This window comes from Chenopodium quinoa, unplaced genomic scaffold (genome assembly GCF_001683475.1).
Source record: "Chenopodium quinoa cultivar QQ74 unplaced genomic scaffold, ASM168347v1, whole genome shotgun sequence".
Lineage (NCBI taxonomy): Eukaryota > Viridiplantae > Streptophyta > Magnoliopsida > Caryophyllales > Amaranthaceae > Chenopodium > Chenopodium quinoa.
Window position 1 is genome coordinate 2,924,361 of NW_018742651.1, and position 20,626 is coordinate 2,944,986.

Genomic DNA, 20,626 nt, shown 5'->3' on the forward strand with positions numbered 1-20,626 from the left:
CAAGGCAATGTTAGTCTTCATCTGCTAAAATGTCATGGTCCGAGACTGTTTGACATAGGTGAAACAGGTAAATCTCATTGTTAGACCCACTTGTGCTAGCCTCAACTTACTTGGTCGTCATAACTCATAAGCGCTGATTTTTCATCAACTTTGCTCGTAGTCAATAAGCACGAGTGCTCCTCAAAGGACTCAGACTTGTCTCCTCTTTTGATGCTTTGGCTCACAAGCTTATTCTATACCAGTGATGAGCGTGCTGCATGATCCGGCTTCAAAACACTTGGACCATAATACAAGGGCAGTTGACCCCAGTAGTGTTTAATGTTTATACACAAGTGGCAGAAATTTTGTTTAAACAAGCATCATTATCATTTTTCATTACAATGCAGAAGGCCATTGCTTAATTAATACTAGTATGAGTCGTCAACTACTTAATATTTGTCATTACAAGTCATCAACTACGGAGAGCTTCAATTAGTACAATTCATAATTTTTTATACTCGAGAACTTCAACAGCGAAACTTTCCCAACTTCTCTTAAAAAAAAATATCATGCAAAACTAGCACCAGGCAGCCTTATCATCTGTTCACCTTGCATCGATTTCCGAACCCCAATCGCATCATTCCACCTCCCAACATCGGCATAAAGGTTGGACAGCAGGACCCTGCTTGCCCCATGAGAGGTATCTAAGTCCCTTAAACTCTTAGCTGCTCTCTCTCCAACCTCCACATTACCATGTGTTCTACAGGCTGCCAACAAAGTACCCCATATGACCACATCTGCCTGCATTGGCATGCTCTCTACAATTGCCTCGGCTTCTTGCAATTTCCCTGCTCTGCCTAGGAGATCCACCATACAACCATAATGCTTAATATTTGGATCAATCTTATAGACATTTTTTATGCTCTCAAAATATTTTTCTCCTGCTTCCACTAATCCAGCATGACAACACGCTGTCAGAACTCCAATAAAAGTTATCGCGTTGGGTTGAATACCTGTTTTTTCTAAGTCTTCAAATATTCTCAATGACAAAGTAACATGTCCATGCATTGCCAATCCACATATTATTGCATTCCATGGAGAGACTGAAGTGATTTTGGGTCGTAAAGGATTGAAAACATCCAATGCGTTGCTGATGCTCCCACATTTTGCATAAACATCAATAAGCGCTGCAATTAAATTGTCATTGAGAGGGATAGAATTATTTCTGATAAACTCGTGTGCCCACTTTGCTTCTTTCAATGCACCAGCAGATGCAATGGCAGAAAGAACACTCACCATAGTGATCTCATTTGGCTGGACACCAACTGCCACCATTCCTCGGAACAATTCTAAAGCCATACTAGCCTGTCCACTTTGCGAATAACCAGAAATCATAGAGCTCCAGGAGAAGATATCTCTTTCAGGCATCCTGTCAAAGAATTCTCGGGCCTTCTGAATCATTCCATTTCTTACAAACCCTGATATAAGGGCATTCCAGGATGCAAGATGGGATTGACAAGCTTCCTCAAATTGTAAGCAAGCAAGATTAATTTTCCCACAAGCTGAGTAGAAGTGAATAATTGTAGATTGAATAAAATCATAACAGTTGAACCCAGCTTTTACTACTGTGGAATGCAGTTGCTGACCTTCACCAATTGCCACTACTCGCCCACATCCTGAAACTAAATCCACAATCATAACATCGTTGGGCCTTAATCCTGCACTTAGCATTGAACGATACAGTGTCAAAGCTTCAACTAGCCTATCTACTTGTATATATGCATCAACAATTGTGCCCCATGAAACCAGATCCCTTTCAGGAATCTTATCAAATAAATCCCTGGCTACATCAACAAACTTTGCCTTAGAATATCCATTCAACATCACATTCCAGGAAACTATATTCTTTTCCGGCATTTCATCAAACAAGCGCCTAGCATCCTCTAAACTAGATTTAACACAATATAAATGCAGCAAATTAGTAGAAACAAGAACAAAGTCTTTGAGTCCTACCTTTGTAGTCAATGCTTGGAGAGCTCTACCATCCGAAATCCTACCAACATGAGTATACGATGAGATGACACTAGCCATAGTTACCTCATTTGGAGCAACTCCTGCAACTCTCATACCCTTAAAAATTGAGATTGCTTGACTCCATCTATCACTCTGAGCCAAACCCATTATCATGGTAGTGTAAGCAACACCCCCTCTTTCAGGCATTATATCAAACAGTTGGAGGGCATCACCCAACATACCGGATTTCACATAAGCACCAAGCATAATATTACATGAAATTGAATCCAATCGTGAACACGAATAGAATAACTTTTTAGCAACACCAATCTGATTACATTTAACATACATACTAATTATACTGTTCTGAATAAAAATATTGGAATCAAGACCTGATTTTATTATTAAGGAATGAATTTGCTGACCTTGAAAAATTGACTGGAGGGAAGAACAAGATTTCAGAGCAGAAACCAATTCAAGTTCATGGTCAATACATTCTTTGTTTGAATTTTGGTTTCCACTTTGAATGTTGATTGAATTGAAGAAATTTGCGGGATGGGTTTTCAATTCTGATAAAAATTGAGGGGATTTCAACGAAAAATGAGATACCCATATCAAATTGGAAGAAGAAAGAGAAGAAAATGGTGGTAAAAATTGAAGAAATGATTTGGGTTTTAATGGTAGGTACATGAGATGTGATCATAGAAGAGATGTTAATGTTTGTCTTTTGGAGGGAAAACAATCAACTTTTACTCTGTTTTTTCTAGTTTTTATTTTTAGTTTTTATGTGTGTTATTTTTAGTTTTTGTGTGTGCGTGTGTGCGTGTGTGTGTGTGCGCGCGCGCGTGAGAGAGAGAGAGAGAGAGGTATCTCAAATCCTATTAGCTCATTTAATCATCAATAACTATATACTAAAAGACACACCGGCAATGACACGTGTCATTCTGGTGTGTTCTTAGTTTTTTTTTGAATAAAATTTAATTAAAGAAACAAAATTTATTTACAAAAATTTACAAAAATAATTCTCTAATATTATACGATATAATCACTTAAAATAAAAAAAATTTGACATATATTTTACACGAATATTTATATGCTATTAAAAATTTCTTAACTCATAATTTATGAATTCCTTTATTTTACTAATTTTCAACACCGTTTTATATCTAACATATCTTACGTAATCCTTTATTTTGCTCAAAATTTGTCAACTACTATATTTATAAATTTTTTTTTTCTTCATAAAAACTGATTATAATGATAGTTTAATAATAGTTATTAAAAATTACCGTGCATGGCACGGGAACTAACCTAGTATTCCAAATGTTTTTCCTTTTCCCGTCGTGTTTAAATAAGCGTTACTGTGACCGGAATGTCAAGGTTGAAGGACGAATTCGGAGCATGTTCACAAGTATGGTAAAGTAAGGTAGGACCTTGCTCCTACTATTTCTCATGGAAAGATGAGAATTGTTGAGTGAACTCAGCATAGAAGTGATACCATGGTAAAGAAATTACTCAGAGAATGAGTCGGTTTATGGACCAACAATCAATGCGATTGATTGCGAGGCGGTTGGAGAGCAATGACGATGGCTGAGCCGAGGTTAGCAAAAAGCTAACGAAAGTCTTGGTGATAGAGCTTGTATATGGATCCCCGGGCTCATGAGCACTTCCAAGCGAGTGAGTGGCAAGAGTATGCTATCACTCTGCCCCATTAAGGTGTTGACCCGAGCGAGGGTGGCCTTTGGGAGAGATGCAAATCATCTCATAATAAGCTCCATGGGGGAGCAACCCTTTGAGGATGTCTTCGTGGAAGACGAAAGCAAGTCCAAATAGTCCCATGCCGACTTTAAAAGGGAATATTAGACAAGGGTTATTTACAAGGACCTATGTTGTTACCTAGTAGACGTTGGCACTACAAGGTAGCCCAACCGAGTATCGATGTGGTAAGTCGTAAGAGACACGACTATTTCCGAGCGAGGGAAATTCATGGTCCAAGGAATGATACTAGAAAGAATCGTCAAGGTGGATTGGTGACTAGTAACCTTCTACCAATGAGAATGGGACAAAGCTCGGATTAAGGGAAGACGTTTGTGCTCGGAGAGCATAGATCATGCGACGATCTTGACGAGGACATCAAGCTCTTTTGGTGAGGTTTGTCACAGTCACTTTTGGGTCGACCTAGGCAAGGATGTCGACCACCCCGCATAGGCACGCAAGGCCTTCGGGATCCCACTTGCCCACGCGAGCAAGTGCGTGCTCGAATCAAGAAGAACGAGGCAAGTGAGGCTAGAGTTTCTCACTACCATGCTTAAGGCTTGTGAGGGTATTAGGGATAACCCCAAAGTGCAGCCATGGTGCTAGCAAAGCCTTGATCGGCTAGGCCTTGGGCTAGCACGCGCGCGCACCTAAAGAACCTGAGAGTATTTGGTTGAGCAAAACTATATAACAACCTTTGATACTTACTGAGGGGACTTATTAGGACCCTAATAGATCATACATGGCCATAGGGCCAAGGTTGGGTTCAAGGATCGGGCTTGAGAGCCCATTATTATGTTGCCGTCAGTTGAGTGTTTACTAGTATTTCATGGTTAGATCACAATAAAGCTCTTCAAGGGGCGAGTGCTCACTCAAGGGTCAGGGGCTGACTTAAGGGTGTCCTTAGGGATAGGGGCCTTGGGCATAGTCTTAGACATAGGATGGCCTATGGGGACTATAGCACACTTGGAGGGCTATGGTGGACACTCGATAGAACAAACCGACTCGGTAGTCCCGACTAGGGCAGGTGCGGGGCGACTAACAAGGGCTTGGGGCTTATGCTAGCTAACCAGTGCGTGGTTTGGCTATGGGATGCTCTTGGATCATGCGAAGTTGTCTCTATGGTCCACTACTATAGTGGAGACCGTAGTGGCTCCGGCATGGAGGAACAAGTGCGGACCGGGCCAACGATGACCATGGTTCCTTCGGGGGAACCATGGGCTTGCGTAGCTATGTGCTGGATGCTAAGGAAAAGTCTTGGCTTGATATTTGGTCTAACCAAAGCTTCCCTTAGTGGGCTATTTATATTAGGGACTCCTTGATGGTTATGCTTAGTTATTGTGTTTGCATGCGACTGCTTTGAATATAGGGATTAGCTAAGTAGTGGGTGTAATACCCCATATTTTATACGTATTTTATTTAAAATAAGTATTTTGTGGGGTATTTAAATAATTTGAAATGAATTATTTATGATATATTAATGATTTATTTTAAACAATTTTTGAAATATTTTATAAAAGGAAAGTTTTATTTAATTAATTATTTTATTAAGTTGGAATTTAATTTAGGAAAGTTTTATCTTTCACCCTATCTCGCGCCCGGCCGGGTGCGAGAGATGCCCATGATGAAGAAAAGGCGCGCCGATCGGGCGGTGTGGCGCCTGATCGGGCGCGTGTTTCTGAGAAGCTGACTTTGGAGATTTTTGCTAGTTTTAATTAGGATTAATTAAGTGTTAAATATAAATACGTTTTAGAGTTTTTTAGACTCTCTCTCTCTTCTTTTACTTCTATTATTCCTTCTTTTATACTTTCTCTCTCTACTTAGTTTTTAGATTATTTTCTCTATCTACAACTTTATTCTGAACTTTGTTCTTTATTCAACTCCTTAATTCCGATTACTTTGGTAACGCTTTCTTCTACTTTAATCTCACTTATTTATATTGATTTCTTCCATCATGACTTGTTTAATTATTTTGCTTAGTTTAGATTTAATTATGTTTGAGTAGTTTTCTTTCTAGGGTTTATGGGGATCCATAAATAATATGAAGGGGTAATTTATTGTTGTTGATTATCAATGCTTGATTAATTTCCTATGTATTGATTTAACGCTATGCAACTAGATTTGCGCAGATCTTTTATGTATGAGTTTAATTAGAGATTCGAGAGATGAGAATTGATATTTAGGCTTAATTTCAATAGGCAGGTTAATTTATAAATGGTTAAGTCGAGATTCGAGAGATGAGATTTAATGCGGTAGATTAATTATGTGATTGTAACACATAGCGAAATTAATTGATGATTGATTATTATATTTTACTTTGGAATATTATTTATTGGTGAACCTATGCCCTAGGTCCTTTATTCATTGGTTTCTCTTTACCCTTAATCTTCGTATTTTAGTTTCTTTTCCATATCATTAATTTGTCACTTAATAATTTAGATTGATTTAATTAATTAGGAATAGAAAGACCAATTTCCCTGTGGATTCGACCCTACTTCACTATCTGCATTAATTAGAGGATTTAGGAATTACTTTTGATTGGATGATACGACTTTAGCCTGTCAAAATTTGGACCCTACTACCCCGATTCGTCTAGGAGGCCTAATTACTAGGATAGTAGTTAAGAAGGTCGGGTTTGTTGAGAGTGGACCTCACGGTCTCACTAACTGTGGACTGGACACCTATATTACTGCTAGGTACCTTGATGATTTGGGTTGGGTACGTTTGGATAGCCAGCGAGTCCCCCACTGGCACATTAGGATAGGAACAGAGAAACCATTACCCATCTTTCCCCTGCCTAGTCCCGAGTTGACCTCGTTTCCCCCTGGGAAAGAGTCCTACAGATATGACCTTTTAGTTTCCCATGCCCGGGGGCAAGCACCGCCAGTTCCACCACCACCCGATCTTGAGCCCAAGGTAGTGCTTTCACCACCTCGTATGTCTCATACAACCCCACCTCCTCCTTATAGTGACTCTGAGACAGTATGGGACCTTCAGAGTATAGGTCAGGCCATAGGACGCATAGAGCATTCACATAGCGACCTTAGGAGGATGGTAGACTCCCTTGACCAGTGACTAGGGTACCTTGAGAGGAACTAGGGTAGAGCCCTGTATCCTATGTATGATGATTATGCTCGTCCGTGTAATATTCCCGATAATGCTATTTACCCTGATTGGTTTCAGCCCCTACCCTAGGGATATGATAGAGATCCCACCGCCCGTGGTATTTATACTAACTATTCATCTTTCCTCAGGTACGACCAGGACATACCTTTTGGGGGACCGGCGGGGGGAGGGGGGAGGGGGGTTTCAGCCTAACTATTTTGGTGGTAGCTCTTCTGGTGCAGGTGGTAGCGGTGGAGGATTCGGCTCCATTGATGAGGATGATGAGGATTAGCCACCTGAGCTAGTTCCCGATCCAATGAGGACATTGTCTGATTTTGGCTTGGGGGAGATTTTTGGATTTGGTATCTTTCTTTTTCTCTTTTCTTTTATTTTTGGTGTGTTTTCTTAGATTAGATTTATTGCTTTCTAGTATAGTTTTATTGCTTTCGTATATGAAAAATACAAAAAAATTGGAAAAAATCAAAAATACGTTCCAATGAATAATGAATCATGCTTCCTTGTGCCTCATACTTGAAAATTGTTTTGATTCTTGGTACATGATGATGAGCATTGTGGATTTGTTTATCATTATTTGAAGTTTGATTGCTTGGATGTCCTAACATGCGTCAATTTTGTCCAACTGCTTGTGAATATAGTGCTTGACTAGTTGATTTGGTTAAGAATGTGTGTTAGTTCCTGGTATGTCAATGAATTTAAGTATTGATTTGCAACTATGAGTAGTGTTTCATGTCTCATTATTATTCACATTGTGAAGGACGAAGACATTTGTTCTTTTAGGTAGCCTTCAGATGATTTTAGATACATTTGTTCCCTCCTTGCTACCCATGTCAATGCCTTGACTTTCTGTTGTTTATAAACCACATTACAAGCTTTTTTTTGCCCCATTGGTTACTAGTCCAAAGCTTGGCTTGGGGGAGCTATTAGTGAGTGAGGTGAGGGAGTTTGTAGTGTAATTATTATTTGCACAATTTGGGTGGGTTTTGAGAAGTTATTTTTATTCTTTATCGTAGTTTATTTTTGATGAGTTTGAAAGTTTAATTTTCTTGAAAAAATAAAGGATGATGATATGAAAAAAGAGGTTCAAGAAAAAAAAGTGAAAAACAATAAGTGAACTTCAAAAGAAAAAAAAGTGCAAAAGAAAAAAAAATTGTTTAATGTTCAAATGTTCTACTTGGAGTTGATCAAAAGAAACAAAGAAAATTGAGTTTCAATGAAAATTTCAAGTTTGGAAAGTAAAGTTTGTTTATTTACTCAAGTTCTATATTATTATATTTTTGTGAGTTATATTGTAAGTGTTGGGATTGTCTGATATGTTTGGAGTTATATTTGGTGAATTTTTGGTGGAGTTGAGTGTGTTGGAGATTTATTGGTCATTATTTATTTTTGACCTTGGTATTATTAGGTTTTGGCTCCCTTTAAGCGTGGATTTTATCTCACTTTTTCCCAAATATTTCCTACCCTTTACCTTAGCCTTACATTTCAAGCTTTAAAGACCTTCCGACCTTGTGCATAGAATCGTGCGAATGTGAAAGTTGTTGTCTATCAATATAAGAAATGACTTGACATATTTCGAGTCGACTATTAGGTTGAGTGCTTGTCTTTTTAAACACACGAGTGTTGTGAGTTTGGGAGGGCATTGTTCACATTAAAGGGGTTGGGATGGAGAGCGATCGAGTACATCTTCTACTCGCCACATAAATGAGAGTCGAGTGTGTGAGCACTAGTCTTGAATTCTATATGCTCTTGTGGTTTGCTCTATTTGACAATTGTTATGGAGGATGAGTGATTGGATGGATGAGATTGATTGATGTTGAAACATGTTTACTAGATTTGCCTTGAATTGTTTGTTCTTGATTTTGACTATTTGGGGTGAGGCATGTTTTATTTATTCATTGATGACCTCTTTGCTTAAAGACAAGCAAAGTTTGGATTTGGGGGAATTTGATATGTCCATCTTATATAGTATTTTACCCCAATCCCTTGGTCATAATTGGTAGTGTTTTTGGCTCTTTAGAGCCACTTTTATTACTAATTGGTGTTTTCTAGTGTTTTTGTAGTTTTGGTTGAGTTTTGTAGGGATATGCACCTTTGGAGCATTTTCCCGGGATTTTTATGGAGTAACTACGAGCATTGGAGGAGCACGACAAGTTTTCGTAGCCCAAGGCCGGTTAGGGTCATTGAATCGGTGATTAAGGGCTTGGTGCATGTGATACTGAGGCATTTGGACCGAGTATTCAAGACTCGAAGAGGAAATCCGGATTGGGTCGAAGGATCGGAGCCCAATCAAGAAGTCCAAGTTGCAAAAGAGTGTGGCCCGGCCAAAATAGGCTCCGCCCGAAGGCGCGCCTCGTCGGACGGGGAAGAATACCTTTCGCCCTATCTCGCGTCCGGCCGGGCGCGAGAGATGCCCATGATGAAGAAAAGGCGCGCCGATCGGGCGATGTGGGGCCTGATTGGGCGCGTGTTTCTGAGGAGCTGACTTCGGCGATTTTTGCTAGTTTTAATTAGGATTAATTAAGTGTTTAATATTAATACGTTTTAGAGTTTTTTAGACGCTCTCTCTCTTATTTTACTTCTATTATTCCTTCTTTTAGACTTTCTCTCTCTACTTAGTTTTTAGATTATTTTCTCTCTCTACAACTTTATTCTTAACTTTGTTCTTTGTTCAACTCCTTAATTTCGATTACTTTGGTAACACTTTCTTCTACTTTAATCTCAGTTATTTATTTTTATTTCCTCCATCATGACTTGTTTAATTATTTTTCTTAGTTTAGATTTAATTATGTTTGAGTAGTTTTCTTTCTAGGGTTTATGGGGATCCATAAATAATACGAAGGGGTAATTTATTGTTGTTGATTATCAATGCTTGATTAATTTCCTATGTATTGATTTAATGCTATGCAACTAGATTTGCGCAGATCTTTTATGTATGAGTTTAGCAATATTAATTCGAGATTCAAGAGATGTGAATTGATATTTAGGCTTATGTTGACTCAAATGAACAATACAAGAGGGGGGGTGAATTGTATTGTAGAGGAACTAGGGTAATTTTTGCAGGATTTATAAAGGAACTCAAACAAAACTAAAAGTGCAAAGAGAGATTTTACGTGGAAAACTTTTTGGCCCTAATCAAGAAGAAAAACCACGACCACAAGGGATTTTAAACTCTACTCTTAATAATAATAGGGCAAACAACCTATTACAAATTAAGACTCTAAACTTAAGTTCCTCAACGAACTCAAACTCCCTTCAACTAATCCCTCAATCAATTGATCTCTCTCTCTCCCTCTTTCTCCTTGCTTGACTCAAAACAATAAACACTCTTAGAGTTTCCCCAAACTCTATCCCAATACAACTCAAGATTAAACTCTAAATTGTTAAGTACAAAGACACTCAAGGACTTAAGTCGATTATGACTCTTTTGAAAGCTAAAAGATTGTAATGCTCAAGTGTGTTCTTTTCAACAGAAAACCGAAACTATTTATAGAAGAATTTAGGAAGTTAAATTAGTCGTTTCCTTAATCACCACTCAACCACAACTCCCTTAAAACTAGGATGTGCAAGGAGTGGATCTTGGGCAGCAAGTAAAACGAAATACTAGGAAGTGGTTTTACTGCTTCCTCAATTTTCTCAAAAACACTTTTGACAAAGTAACCATACGATGATATAAAGATTTTCCAAAACTGATTTTCCAAAAAGATAGGCATGATCAAATAGAAAATCTTTTCGAAAAAGATATTTTAACTTAAAAATATATTTTTGAAAATCAACAAGTTAAAATATGGAAAATAAAATCTTTATCAAAAATAAAATAAAATCCACTTAAATACTAATTTATCATTGTACTTAACATAAGTATAAGAAGCCTAAAATAAAGATAAAATACATTAGACTCCGTGAAACTCTAAGAATCTTCGACTCTGGAGCTTCAGTTCCTCACTAAAGGAACACGACTTGTGATTGACTTCTATATCCTTCCATAGCTGACTTAGACCTTGTTCCATGCTCCCTTCTTACTCCAGACTTTCATAGCATAAACTTGTCATTAATCAAAACTAAAAACAAAAGTTAAGCTTATATGGGTTTGCTTAGGTTCCTTGAGTCATCATCAAAACTTAAGGTCAACAATATTCCCCCTTTTTTATGAATGACAAACCTAAGCAAACTCAGTAAAATAAAGAAGTGACAATCAGTTAAAAACAACAAAAACAAAACTAACGTTAGAAAATAAATGAACTAGAAATTTTCAAGGAACTGATGTACCTCAATATTCAGATGGATGGAGAGCTTGTCAACAATTGAGTTTGTCTTTCTTTTCCCCCTTTTGGCTTTCATCAAAATTATGCACATATATATCTAAACACAGCACCATAGTAATGGTTTGTGTCCAAAGCATAGAACAAAGCACATATAGGCAGAAATAGTATGCAAATAGTCATAAATCAAGAAAGCATCATCCATATAAAAAAACTGATGTTCCTCCAGAACATCAAAACAAAAGAAAATACCCTGTTTAATTGTTTACAAACTAAAAGAAGCAAAATAAAACAAGTTCAAACCAGACCAAGTTCAAAGATATAAAGTTTCATAGGTGAGACAAAAAGAAAAGAAGATTAGGATTTAGGGGCTGAGGGCTGGTGCTCTTCTTCTGCATCATCAACAAGCACTTATTCAATGACCAGATCCTCTAGCTTCTTCAACAAATCAGCTTGTCCTTGAGAAAGAGTTGAGGTGCTTTGCTGCATAGCTGTAGTTAACTCCTTGGAAGCTTGTACCAGATCTCCTACCACCTTCTCTAGAGCTTCAATTCTCAAAACCAAGGCAGGCTGAGCATCAAGAAGTAGCTTGACAGATTCTTTGAGAGATTTCAATTCCAAGGTGGAACTGACAGAACTGAATCCAGCAAACCCCATACCTTCACCAATTGGAGCAGAACGGATCACAGTTTCTTGCTCAAATATCCCATTTTCCCCTTGAACAAAAGCTCTCACTTCACTAATGCCCTTCTCTTCACTGAGATCAACCACAACAGTGGACTTATCTTTATCCTTCCCTTTTGGCCTAAAGGCCAATCTGGTACTCTTTCTCTTCCCAACACTTGAAGTATTTTTCTTATTAGACATCACTAACACCTTTTTGCCTTTCTTTTCTCCTTCTCCCTCACTCTCTTCTTCCTCCAACCACCTATCCAACTCTTCATCTTCTATTTTCTTCACAATACTTTCATCCTGTTTTGGCTTAGGAAGAGATTTTGAAAGGAATTGGGTAACTCCATCAACAAAAATTACATTTCTGGCTCAAGGGTTTTGGGTTGGACATAGTGGTTTGTTTTAAGCTTGAGGCTTTCATAGTTTGTCATGGAGATGCCACAGCTTTCAAGGAGGGTATTAATCAGATTGGCATACCCAACCTTCAGATGGTTGGAAAGACAGTGAGTGAGGTGTTGGATCATCAAAGATATAAAATTTATCTGAATTTTGTTTTCAAGGCAATACATAAGCCTAACATCAAGGTGATTAGCCTCGTGTCTATGCTGGGTTCTTGGGATGATAGCTAGATGAACAAAGATGAATAACAACTTTTGAATAGGTGAAAACAAATTATGGTTGGTTCGAACTTTGGAAGCTTTACCCCCAATTGATTCAACAATTTTCTCAATAGATACACCATCAACACTCAATTCAGTTTCTCCTTTAAAATACTCATCAAACCCCTCATTAGGAGTTCCAAACACAACACACAAATCATGAGCATCAAAACTAATTTTCTTATTTTTAACTTTGCTAGTACACACACCATTCACATTCCTAAAATTCGCACAAAATTCCTTTAGGGGAGCATAAGCAATCACATTATCATAACATTCACTAAACAGCTTAATCCAATTTTGCGCTTCAAGAATATCAAGAAGTTCAGAGTACTTACTCATCTCGCACCACTTTAGGTTTATACAAAACCCAGGAATGAATCGTTCAGAACTAGCTTTAAGCCTTTTGACAGCAGCTGACTTCGATTTTTCCCCCTGAATTGGTTCACCAAGTTCCTCATAGTCCAATTCTTCTTCAACCTTGATTTTTCTCTTTTTCGAATCACAGCGAGCCATAGGTTTATTTTGGGGTTTTTCAATAGCGGCTTTGACTGAGGTTTCATTCTCTATGTCCATGGGTGATTCCTTTTGAGGTGAGGTTTGAATTTTGGGTGAGATTTCCATGGGAATTGGAGAAGAATCACTAAAGATGAAAGTGTATTTTACGGAGTGAGGTGGTGAGGTACAGTGTTAGGGTTTGGTTTCATTATATAGTGGTGGAATTTTAAGAGGTAAATTAGGTCGGTGGAATAGTGTAGAAGGTGAATTGAATGGGTTAGGTGTCGATTGATGAAAGATAGCAACAATACTTCTCACTTGGTCAGATTTAACTTTTACTAAATATGATTTGACAAGGAAGAGTCTAGAAGCAATGCTTGATCAGAAACTTTGAAATGAACGCAAAGAGTCACGAGTATTTAATCAACAATTTTGAAGGATGAATTTGAAATTTTAAAGATAAACATTTTAGAAATAATTCAAAATCAAAATAAAGAGATAAGATTTTTAAATAGATAAAATTAATTAACTGACTAGCTAATTAATTCACATAGAGATAGAGCAAAATCTTATAGAATATTTCGGAGGAACTTGGAACAAATCAACATAGTTTGTTATAACATAGACATGCCCAATGCAATATGATTTCTTCACATACAGTCACAATCCCATATGCAATGCCATACATTCTAATGCTCAGGACTATGTTTTCACATATTCAATTTATGTAAGACATACATTGCATATATAATTGACTTATACCTTTGGGGGGGGGGACTTGAGGTCTTCTTAACTCAATTGTATCATACCAAGTTCCATACACATCTTTTCAAATTTATCCCTGCTTAAAGGCTTTGTAATAATGTCAGCAATTTGATTTTCAGTATCACAAAAATCCAACTTAATTAAGCCTTTTTCCACATTATTTTTAAGAAAATGATGCCTTATGTGAATATGCTTCACACGAGAATGATGAGCTGGATCTTTTGAAATGCATATGGCACTTGTATTATCACAATAAATAGGAATGCAATTATACTTCATACCATAATCTCTTAATTGTTGTTTATCAAAAGAACTTGAGAACAACAAGCTGCAGCAGCCACATACTCAGCTTCATTAGTTGATAAGGCCACTGTATTTTGTTTCTTGGAGCCCCAAGAAACTAGACATGATCCAAGGAATTGGACCATTCCTGAAGTACTTTTTCTGTTCACCAAATCTCCTGCATAGTTAGCATCTGCTAAACCTTTTAAATCAAAAGTATCACTTCTAGGATAGAAGAGCAGAGATTGTCAGTTCCTTTGAGGTATCTAGAATCCTCTTAACTGTTGTAAGGTGAGAGTCTTTAGGATTTGATTGAAACCTAGCACACAAGCCAACACTAAAAGCAATATCTGGTTTACTAGCAGTTAAATAAAGAAGGGATCCGATCATACCTCTATACTTGGTTTGATCTACACTAGTTCCTTGTAGATCTTCATCCAATCTTGTGCCAGTTCCCATTGGAGTATGATTAGTTTTTGCTTGATCAAGGTTATATTTCTTCATAAGTTCCTCGACATATTTTTGTTGGTGAATTGCACTTCCTTTTTCAGTTTGTTTGATTTGAAGTCCAAGGAAAAAGTTGATTTCTCCCATCATACTCATCTCAAATTCACCACTCATTAAATCAGCAAAATACTTGCACAAGATTTCGTTAGTTGCTCCAAAAATAATATCATCAACATAAATTTGAACAGCTAATAAGTCAGTTCCTTTAGATTTCAAAAGCAAGGTTTAATTAATTTTTCCTCTTTTAAAAACATTTTGTAGAAGGAACTTGGAGAGCCTTTCATACCAGGCTCTTGGTGCCTGCTTCAGCCCATAAAGAGATTTATCAAGCTTGAAGACATGCTTCAGCCCATAAAGAGCCCATAAATCCAGGTGGCTATTCCACTAAAACATTTTCTTCAAGAAAACCATTTAAGAAAGCACACTTGACATCCATTTGGTATAACTTAAAACCCATAAATGAAGCAAAAGCAATTAACATTCTAATAGCTTCTAATCTAGCAACAGGAGCAAAAGTTTCTCCAAAATCAATACCTTCTTGCTAATTATAGTCTTTCACAACAAGTCTGGCCTTGTTCCTTACAATGGTTCCATACTCATCCAGCTTGTTTCTGAAAACCCACTTGGGTCTTATAACCTTTTTGTTCTTGGGTTTCTCTTCAAGATGCCAGACCCTGTTCCTTTCAAATTCATTAAGTTCATCTTGCATGGCAATTATCCAGTTAGCATCTTTGAGAGGTTCTTATTGATTTCTTGGCTCAATTATGGATATAAAGGCTTGGAAGGCACAAAAGTTCCTCATCTGTGATCTGGTCTGAGTTCCTCTACCAATGTCACTTATGAGATCAGTAGGATGAGAGCCTTGATATTTGAAAGGCTTTGGATGAAATTCTCTGGCTGGAACTCCTATTTGAGGCACTTCTTCTTCTGCTTCCTCTTCGTTGTCTGTTCCTTCATGACCTTGTTCCTCCTGAATTTCAGGTGGAGGAACTTCAGCATTTTCTTGATGATCTAGTTCAGGTTCAAATTGCTTTTCCTTGGGATGACTAGATGCCTCTTCATCATCCTCCCTGTCTCTAACCATTCCGATTTCATAATCATTAGAGTCTTGTTCATGCACATTCATAAACACATTAGATTCATCAAATATCACATGAATGCTTTCTTCGACACACATAGTATTTTTATTGTAAACTCTGTAAGCCTTGCTATTATATGCATAGCCAAGGAACACAATTTCATCACTTCTTTCATCAAATTTTCCAATGTTCCTTTTACCATTATTATGGACAATGCACCTGCATCCAAAAGCTCTAAAGTGAGAAATATTGGGTTTTATGCCCTTAAACAAATCATATGGAGTTTTATTGATGATCGGTCTCATCATAACTCGATTTATAATATAACATGCAATATTAATAACTTCAGTCCAGAAGTTCCTTAGAAGTCCACTAGCTATGAGCATTGTTCTTGCCATGTCTTCTAGGGTCCCGTTCTTCCTTTTCACAACCCCATTTTGTTGAGGGGTTCTTGGGGCTGAGAAGTTATGATCCATGCCATTCTCCTTGCAGAACTCATCAAATATTGTATTTTCGAACTCAGTTCCATGATCTGACTGAATGTGAATAATTTGATTTCCACTAGTTTTCTGCACTTTCTTGGCAAATGACACAAATTCATCAAAGTTTTCATCCTTGCTAGACCGAAAAATCACCCAGGTAAATCTAGAAAAATCATCAATTATAACTAGAACATATTTCTTTCCACTTCTACTTTGAACACGCATGGGACCACACAAATCCATGTGAATGAGTTCCAATGGCTTTGTGGTGCTCACCATGTTTTTACTTTTAAAAGATGACCTGACTTGCTTACCTCTCACACATGCATCACATATATGTTGTATGAGGAACTTGACTGAGGGAAGCCCTATGACCAAGTTCCTCACTCTAAGTTTATCCATGAGTGAGAAACTAGCATGTCCAAAACGCTTATGCCATAATAAAAGATCATTATTAATGGCACTCAGACATGTAAGGTTGTTCCTTGGGACATAATTGAGATCCACAATATATGTGTTCCCTTTTATAGTTCCTTCAAGAACAACCCTTCCTGTTTTGTCATTAATGATGTTGCATGAATCAGAAGTAAAACTTACAGAGTTTTCTTTATCACAAAATTGTGATACGCTCAGCAAATTGTGCATCAAACCCTCGACTAAAAGTACATTTTCAATTGAATGGGAACTTGACCTTCCTACTTTTCCTTTTGCAATAACTTCTCCTTTCTTGTTATCTCCAAAGGTCACAGTTCCTCCAGAATAGGCCTCAAGTGAGAGGAATTTTGATTTGTCTCCTGTCATATGCTTTGAACAACCGCTGTTGAGGTACCACGTGTTGTTCCCCCTCACTAGGACCTGCAAAAGAACTTATTGATTAGTTTCAAGAACACAGGTTTCCTTAGGTTCCTTGGACATTGAAGCAATGTCAGATTTGCTAACCCAAAGTTGCTTAACATTCTTATTAATAGATTGTTCCTTCTTATAACAAGTATTCACTAAGTAACCTGTTTTTCCACAAAAGGAACAAACCTTATAGCTATGTAAATCAACATATTTCTTTTTACCTTTATGCTTAGATCGAATGTATCCTAGCTAGTCCTTCAGTTCTTTTGGTTTGAGAATTCTTAATCCACTTAGGTATGCCAAGTTGACCAGTGCTTCTCTCTTTTCTGATTGCAAATCCCTTTTCTAAATTTGCCTTTTCAATTCTTAACTCATCAAGATTGTGTTTTAATTTTTCAAAATCTTCATTAAATTTAGGTAATGATTTAGAAGAGGAACTTGAAGATTTAAAGTCAGCATTGGCAAGAGTGTATTAAGTCAGTTCTACATTAACCATAATATTTTCATACTTGAGTTTTTCATTCATTTCTTATAGAAGAAGATTCTTGTCAAAAAGATCAAAGAATCTGCCTTGAACATCAGTGCGCTGGTGTAAGGAGGGTGATCCCGTCATAAGGGGTACTCTCCTTAAATGCCCTTGGCCACTTAAAAGCCTAGGACTTTACACTTGTTAAGGTGTAGTAGGATTTGAATTCCTGACTGTTTGAGGGACCTTGAATTAGAATTGATTTTATCATCACGCTTTTATATAAGAAACAAGTAGGAGTCGCCAATGAGTTTTAGGGAAAAACTCATAAACCTCGTTCCTGCTGATAACTTGTTATTTGATACGATTTCAGAGTGATTTCGAACCTTGTTTACTTGGTATATTGGCATTTTGGTTCACTTTTACTCTATTTTTGTTTAACTTTTTTGTATCCCTTGCTTCACGGGTTGTTAGTGTTTTTTTTTCGGGTTTTTAGGTTCAAAGACGACCATTTGAGGCATTTGGATGATAAACCGTGGTTAGAAGCCGAAACAATGGAGCAAAACCGAAGAAAAGTGAAGATAGAGGCCTTAGAGAGTCTGCATGGACGTGCAATGTATGGCACGTCCGTGCAGAAGTGTTCCAGCACGACCAGAAGCTACTGCCTACTTTTTTCAAGGCCTGCACGTCCGTGCAGGATATTCAGCACGTCTGTGCCTGATCCTGCACGTTCGTGCAGGTTGCTCAGCCAAACTAATCCTTCTGCCTCTCAAGTTCACGCCCGTGCCAATATCAGCACGTCCGTGCGGGATGCCCTGACTAAAACAGTACCTTCTACCTCCCAGGTGCACGCTCGTGCCAATCTCAGCACGTCCGTGCAGGTATAGCTGCACGTCCGTGCCAACCTCAGCACGTCCGTGCTGACCTGTAGCCGTGCCCGACTCTTGTTTTCTCCGTCCTTTTTATTTGGGGGTCTTTATAAATAACCTTGGGAGCTCATTTGTACGACATCCAAGTTTTTAGTGCTTCCTCTTAGTTTGCAATTGTAGAAACACAAATATTCTCAAATCATTAGTTAGATTATAATTATTAGCTTGGAAATTTCATTCTCAATCATTGTAGAAGACAAGTTCCACCATTGATATTCAAGTTGAAGCTTCTAGTAACATTTTCTCACTCTTCTCTTCCATTTTAATTGCTTTGATTGTTAATTATCTTGCTTAATTCTTGTATGCTTAGATTGTTATTTAGCTTAATCTTTAGTTAATTCTTGTTCATGAGTTACTTGAAATCCTTAATTGCTTTAATCTCCATGGATTGTGAGTAGTCTAATTTTCTAGGGTTTGGGTAAAACCCTCAATGTAGTCACTAATTACTTGATGCATGTGTTAATTTGGTAATTGTTGGGTATTAATTAGTTGAGCTTAAGTGGTTTAATTGCTTAGTTCTTGTATATGGCCATTGCTAGAACTATTATCTAAGCTTTCTCAACGAAGGATCGAGAGATGAACTTGAGTTAGCTCCCTTATGCTTAATTGACTTGAAATACCATGAGAATAGGAATTTCCAGTCAAGGGAATGTTTTTGTCATCGTGATTATGCTTTAATACTTGTTTTATGCTTTGTAACCACGAGAGTAGGTTGTATTCATAATTCAAGTAATCCCTCTAGCTTGAGAGAGTAGTTGGGTGCTTTAGATGACTTCCCCTATATTATCCCCTTTAATTACCATTGTTTGCTACTTGCTAATTGTGATTTGTGACGAAATTGAGTGGTATATCCCAAGCCCTAGAACTCTCTAAATATTGTTAATCTCCCCCTAGCTTTAGTTGACTAGAACTAGCACTTGTTACATAAAACCAAACCAATTTCGACTTCATTTAGCTTATTTATGCGGTAGTATTTCGGTGGTTGATTCAACGCCTCTCTTGGGTTCGACCCTTTCTTACCCTGTCTATTAGCTAGTGAGACCAAGATAGGACTTTATCTTTGGTAGGCTCGACGACGACCTATCAAATTTTGGCGCCGTTGCCGGGGAGGCAAAGTCACATTGAATGTGTTATTGTTGAATGAGTCTAAGTGTGTATATTTGTATTATAATTTTTCCTATTTATTTTTGTATATTTGTGTTTTCAACTTGTGATAGTCATTGCTAACGTTTTTCTTAGCTTTGTTTGACCTTGCATGACACGGAAGAGTAAGCAATCACCGCTTATTCCCGTTGATCCAGAGTTAAATAGGACTTTGAGAAACGTGAGGAGGCTTTTGCAAGGTACACCCGAGTTCTCTATTGTATATTCGGATTCCGATCCGGAGGAAATCTTTGCAGCCAACGAAGAAGATAACATGGGTGATAAAGATCCTCCTCCACCATTGTTACGGGATTATGACCACCCCAATGCCTTCACACTTCGGAGTGGCATACGTCTCCCTACTACGAATGCAAATAATTTTGAACTTTCACCTCAACTCATCCATATGATACAAAGTGATCAATTTGGTGGGAGTTCTCATGAGTGTCCTTTTGCTCATTTGGACAACTTTCTCGAATTGTGCACAACCATCAAGCAAAACAACATTACGGAAGAGTTCATCCGTATGCACATGTTTCAATTCTCCCTCCGTGACAAAGCAAAGCATTGGTTGAGAACGGTAGAAGAGGGATCATTGACCACATGGGATGAAGTTACTAGAGCTTTCCTTGGAAAGTATTGTCCACTCGAAAAGACCGCCGAACTAAGAAGGAAAATCACTAATTTCAACCAAGAGATTGATGAAACCTTAAATGAAGCTTGGGAGCATTTCAAGGACTACACTAGAAAATGCCCACACTATGGTTTCACATCATGGATCATTGTTCAAAGCTTTTATGATGGTCTTACTCCTACTTCAAGGGCCAACCTTGATAACGGGGCCGGTGGTAGCCTTAAAAAGCTATCGGTGGATGATGCATACAAGATGATTGAAGAAGTGGCAAAGCACTATGCTTACGGAGGTGATAGACGGCAACCTCAAGCAAAGAAGGGCGGAATCCACGACCTTAGTGAAATAGACCTTATTGCATAAAAGTTTGACATGCTAGCTCACAAGCTAGATCAAGCCACCCTTACATCTCCAAGCTCTTCTTCACAACAAGTCATGTCTTGTGAAACTTGTGGAGGAAATGATCACTTGTCCTCCTACTGCAACTTAACTAACCAAGAACAAGCTGCGGCTATCGGGCAAAGAAACGATCAATACTCTC

General features: G+C 37.9%; 1 protein-coding gene across 1 annotated transcript; it reads right to left on the bottom strand.

Annotated features, from left to right (window-relative positions):
• Positions 1 to 16: 16 nt before the first annotated feature.
• On the bottom strand, positions 17 to 2,915 carry LOC110722118 (pentatricopeptide repeat-containing protein At5g19020, mitochondrial-like). The gene has a single exon (XM_021901369.1). The coding sequence runs from the start codon at positions 2,680 to 2,682 to the stop codon at positions 547 to 549; it is 2,136 nt and encodes a 711-aa protein (XP_021757061.1). The 5' UTR covers positions 2,683 to 2,915; the 3' UTR covers positions 17 to 546.
• Positions 2,916 to 20,626: the final 17,711 nt, after the last annotated feature.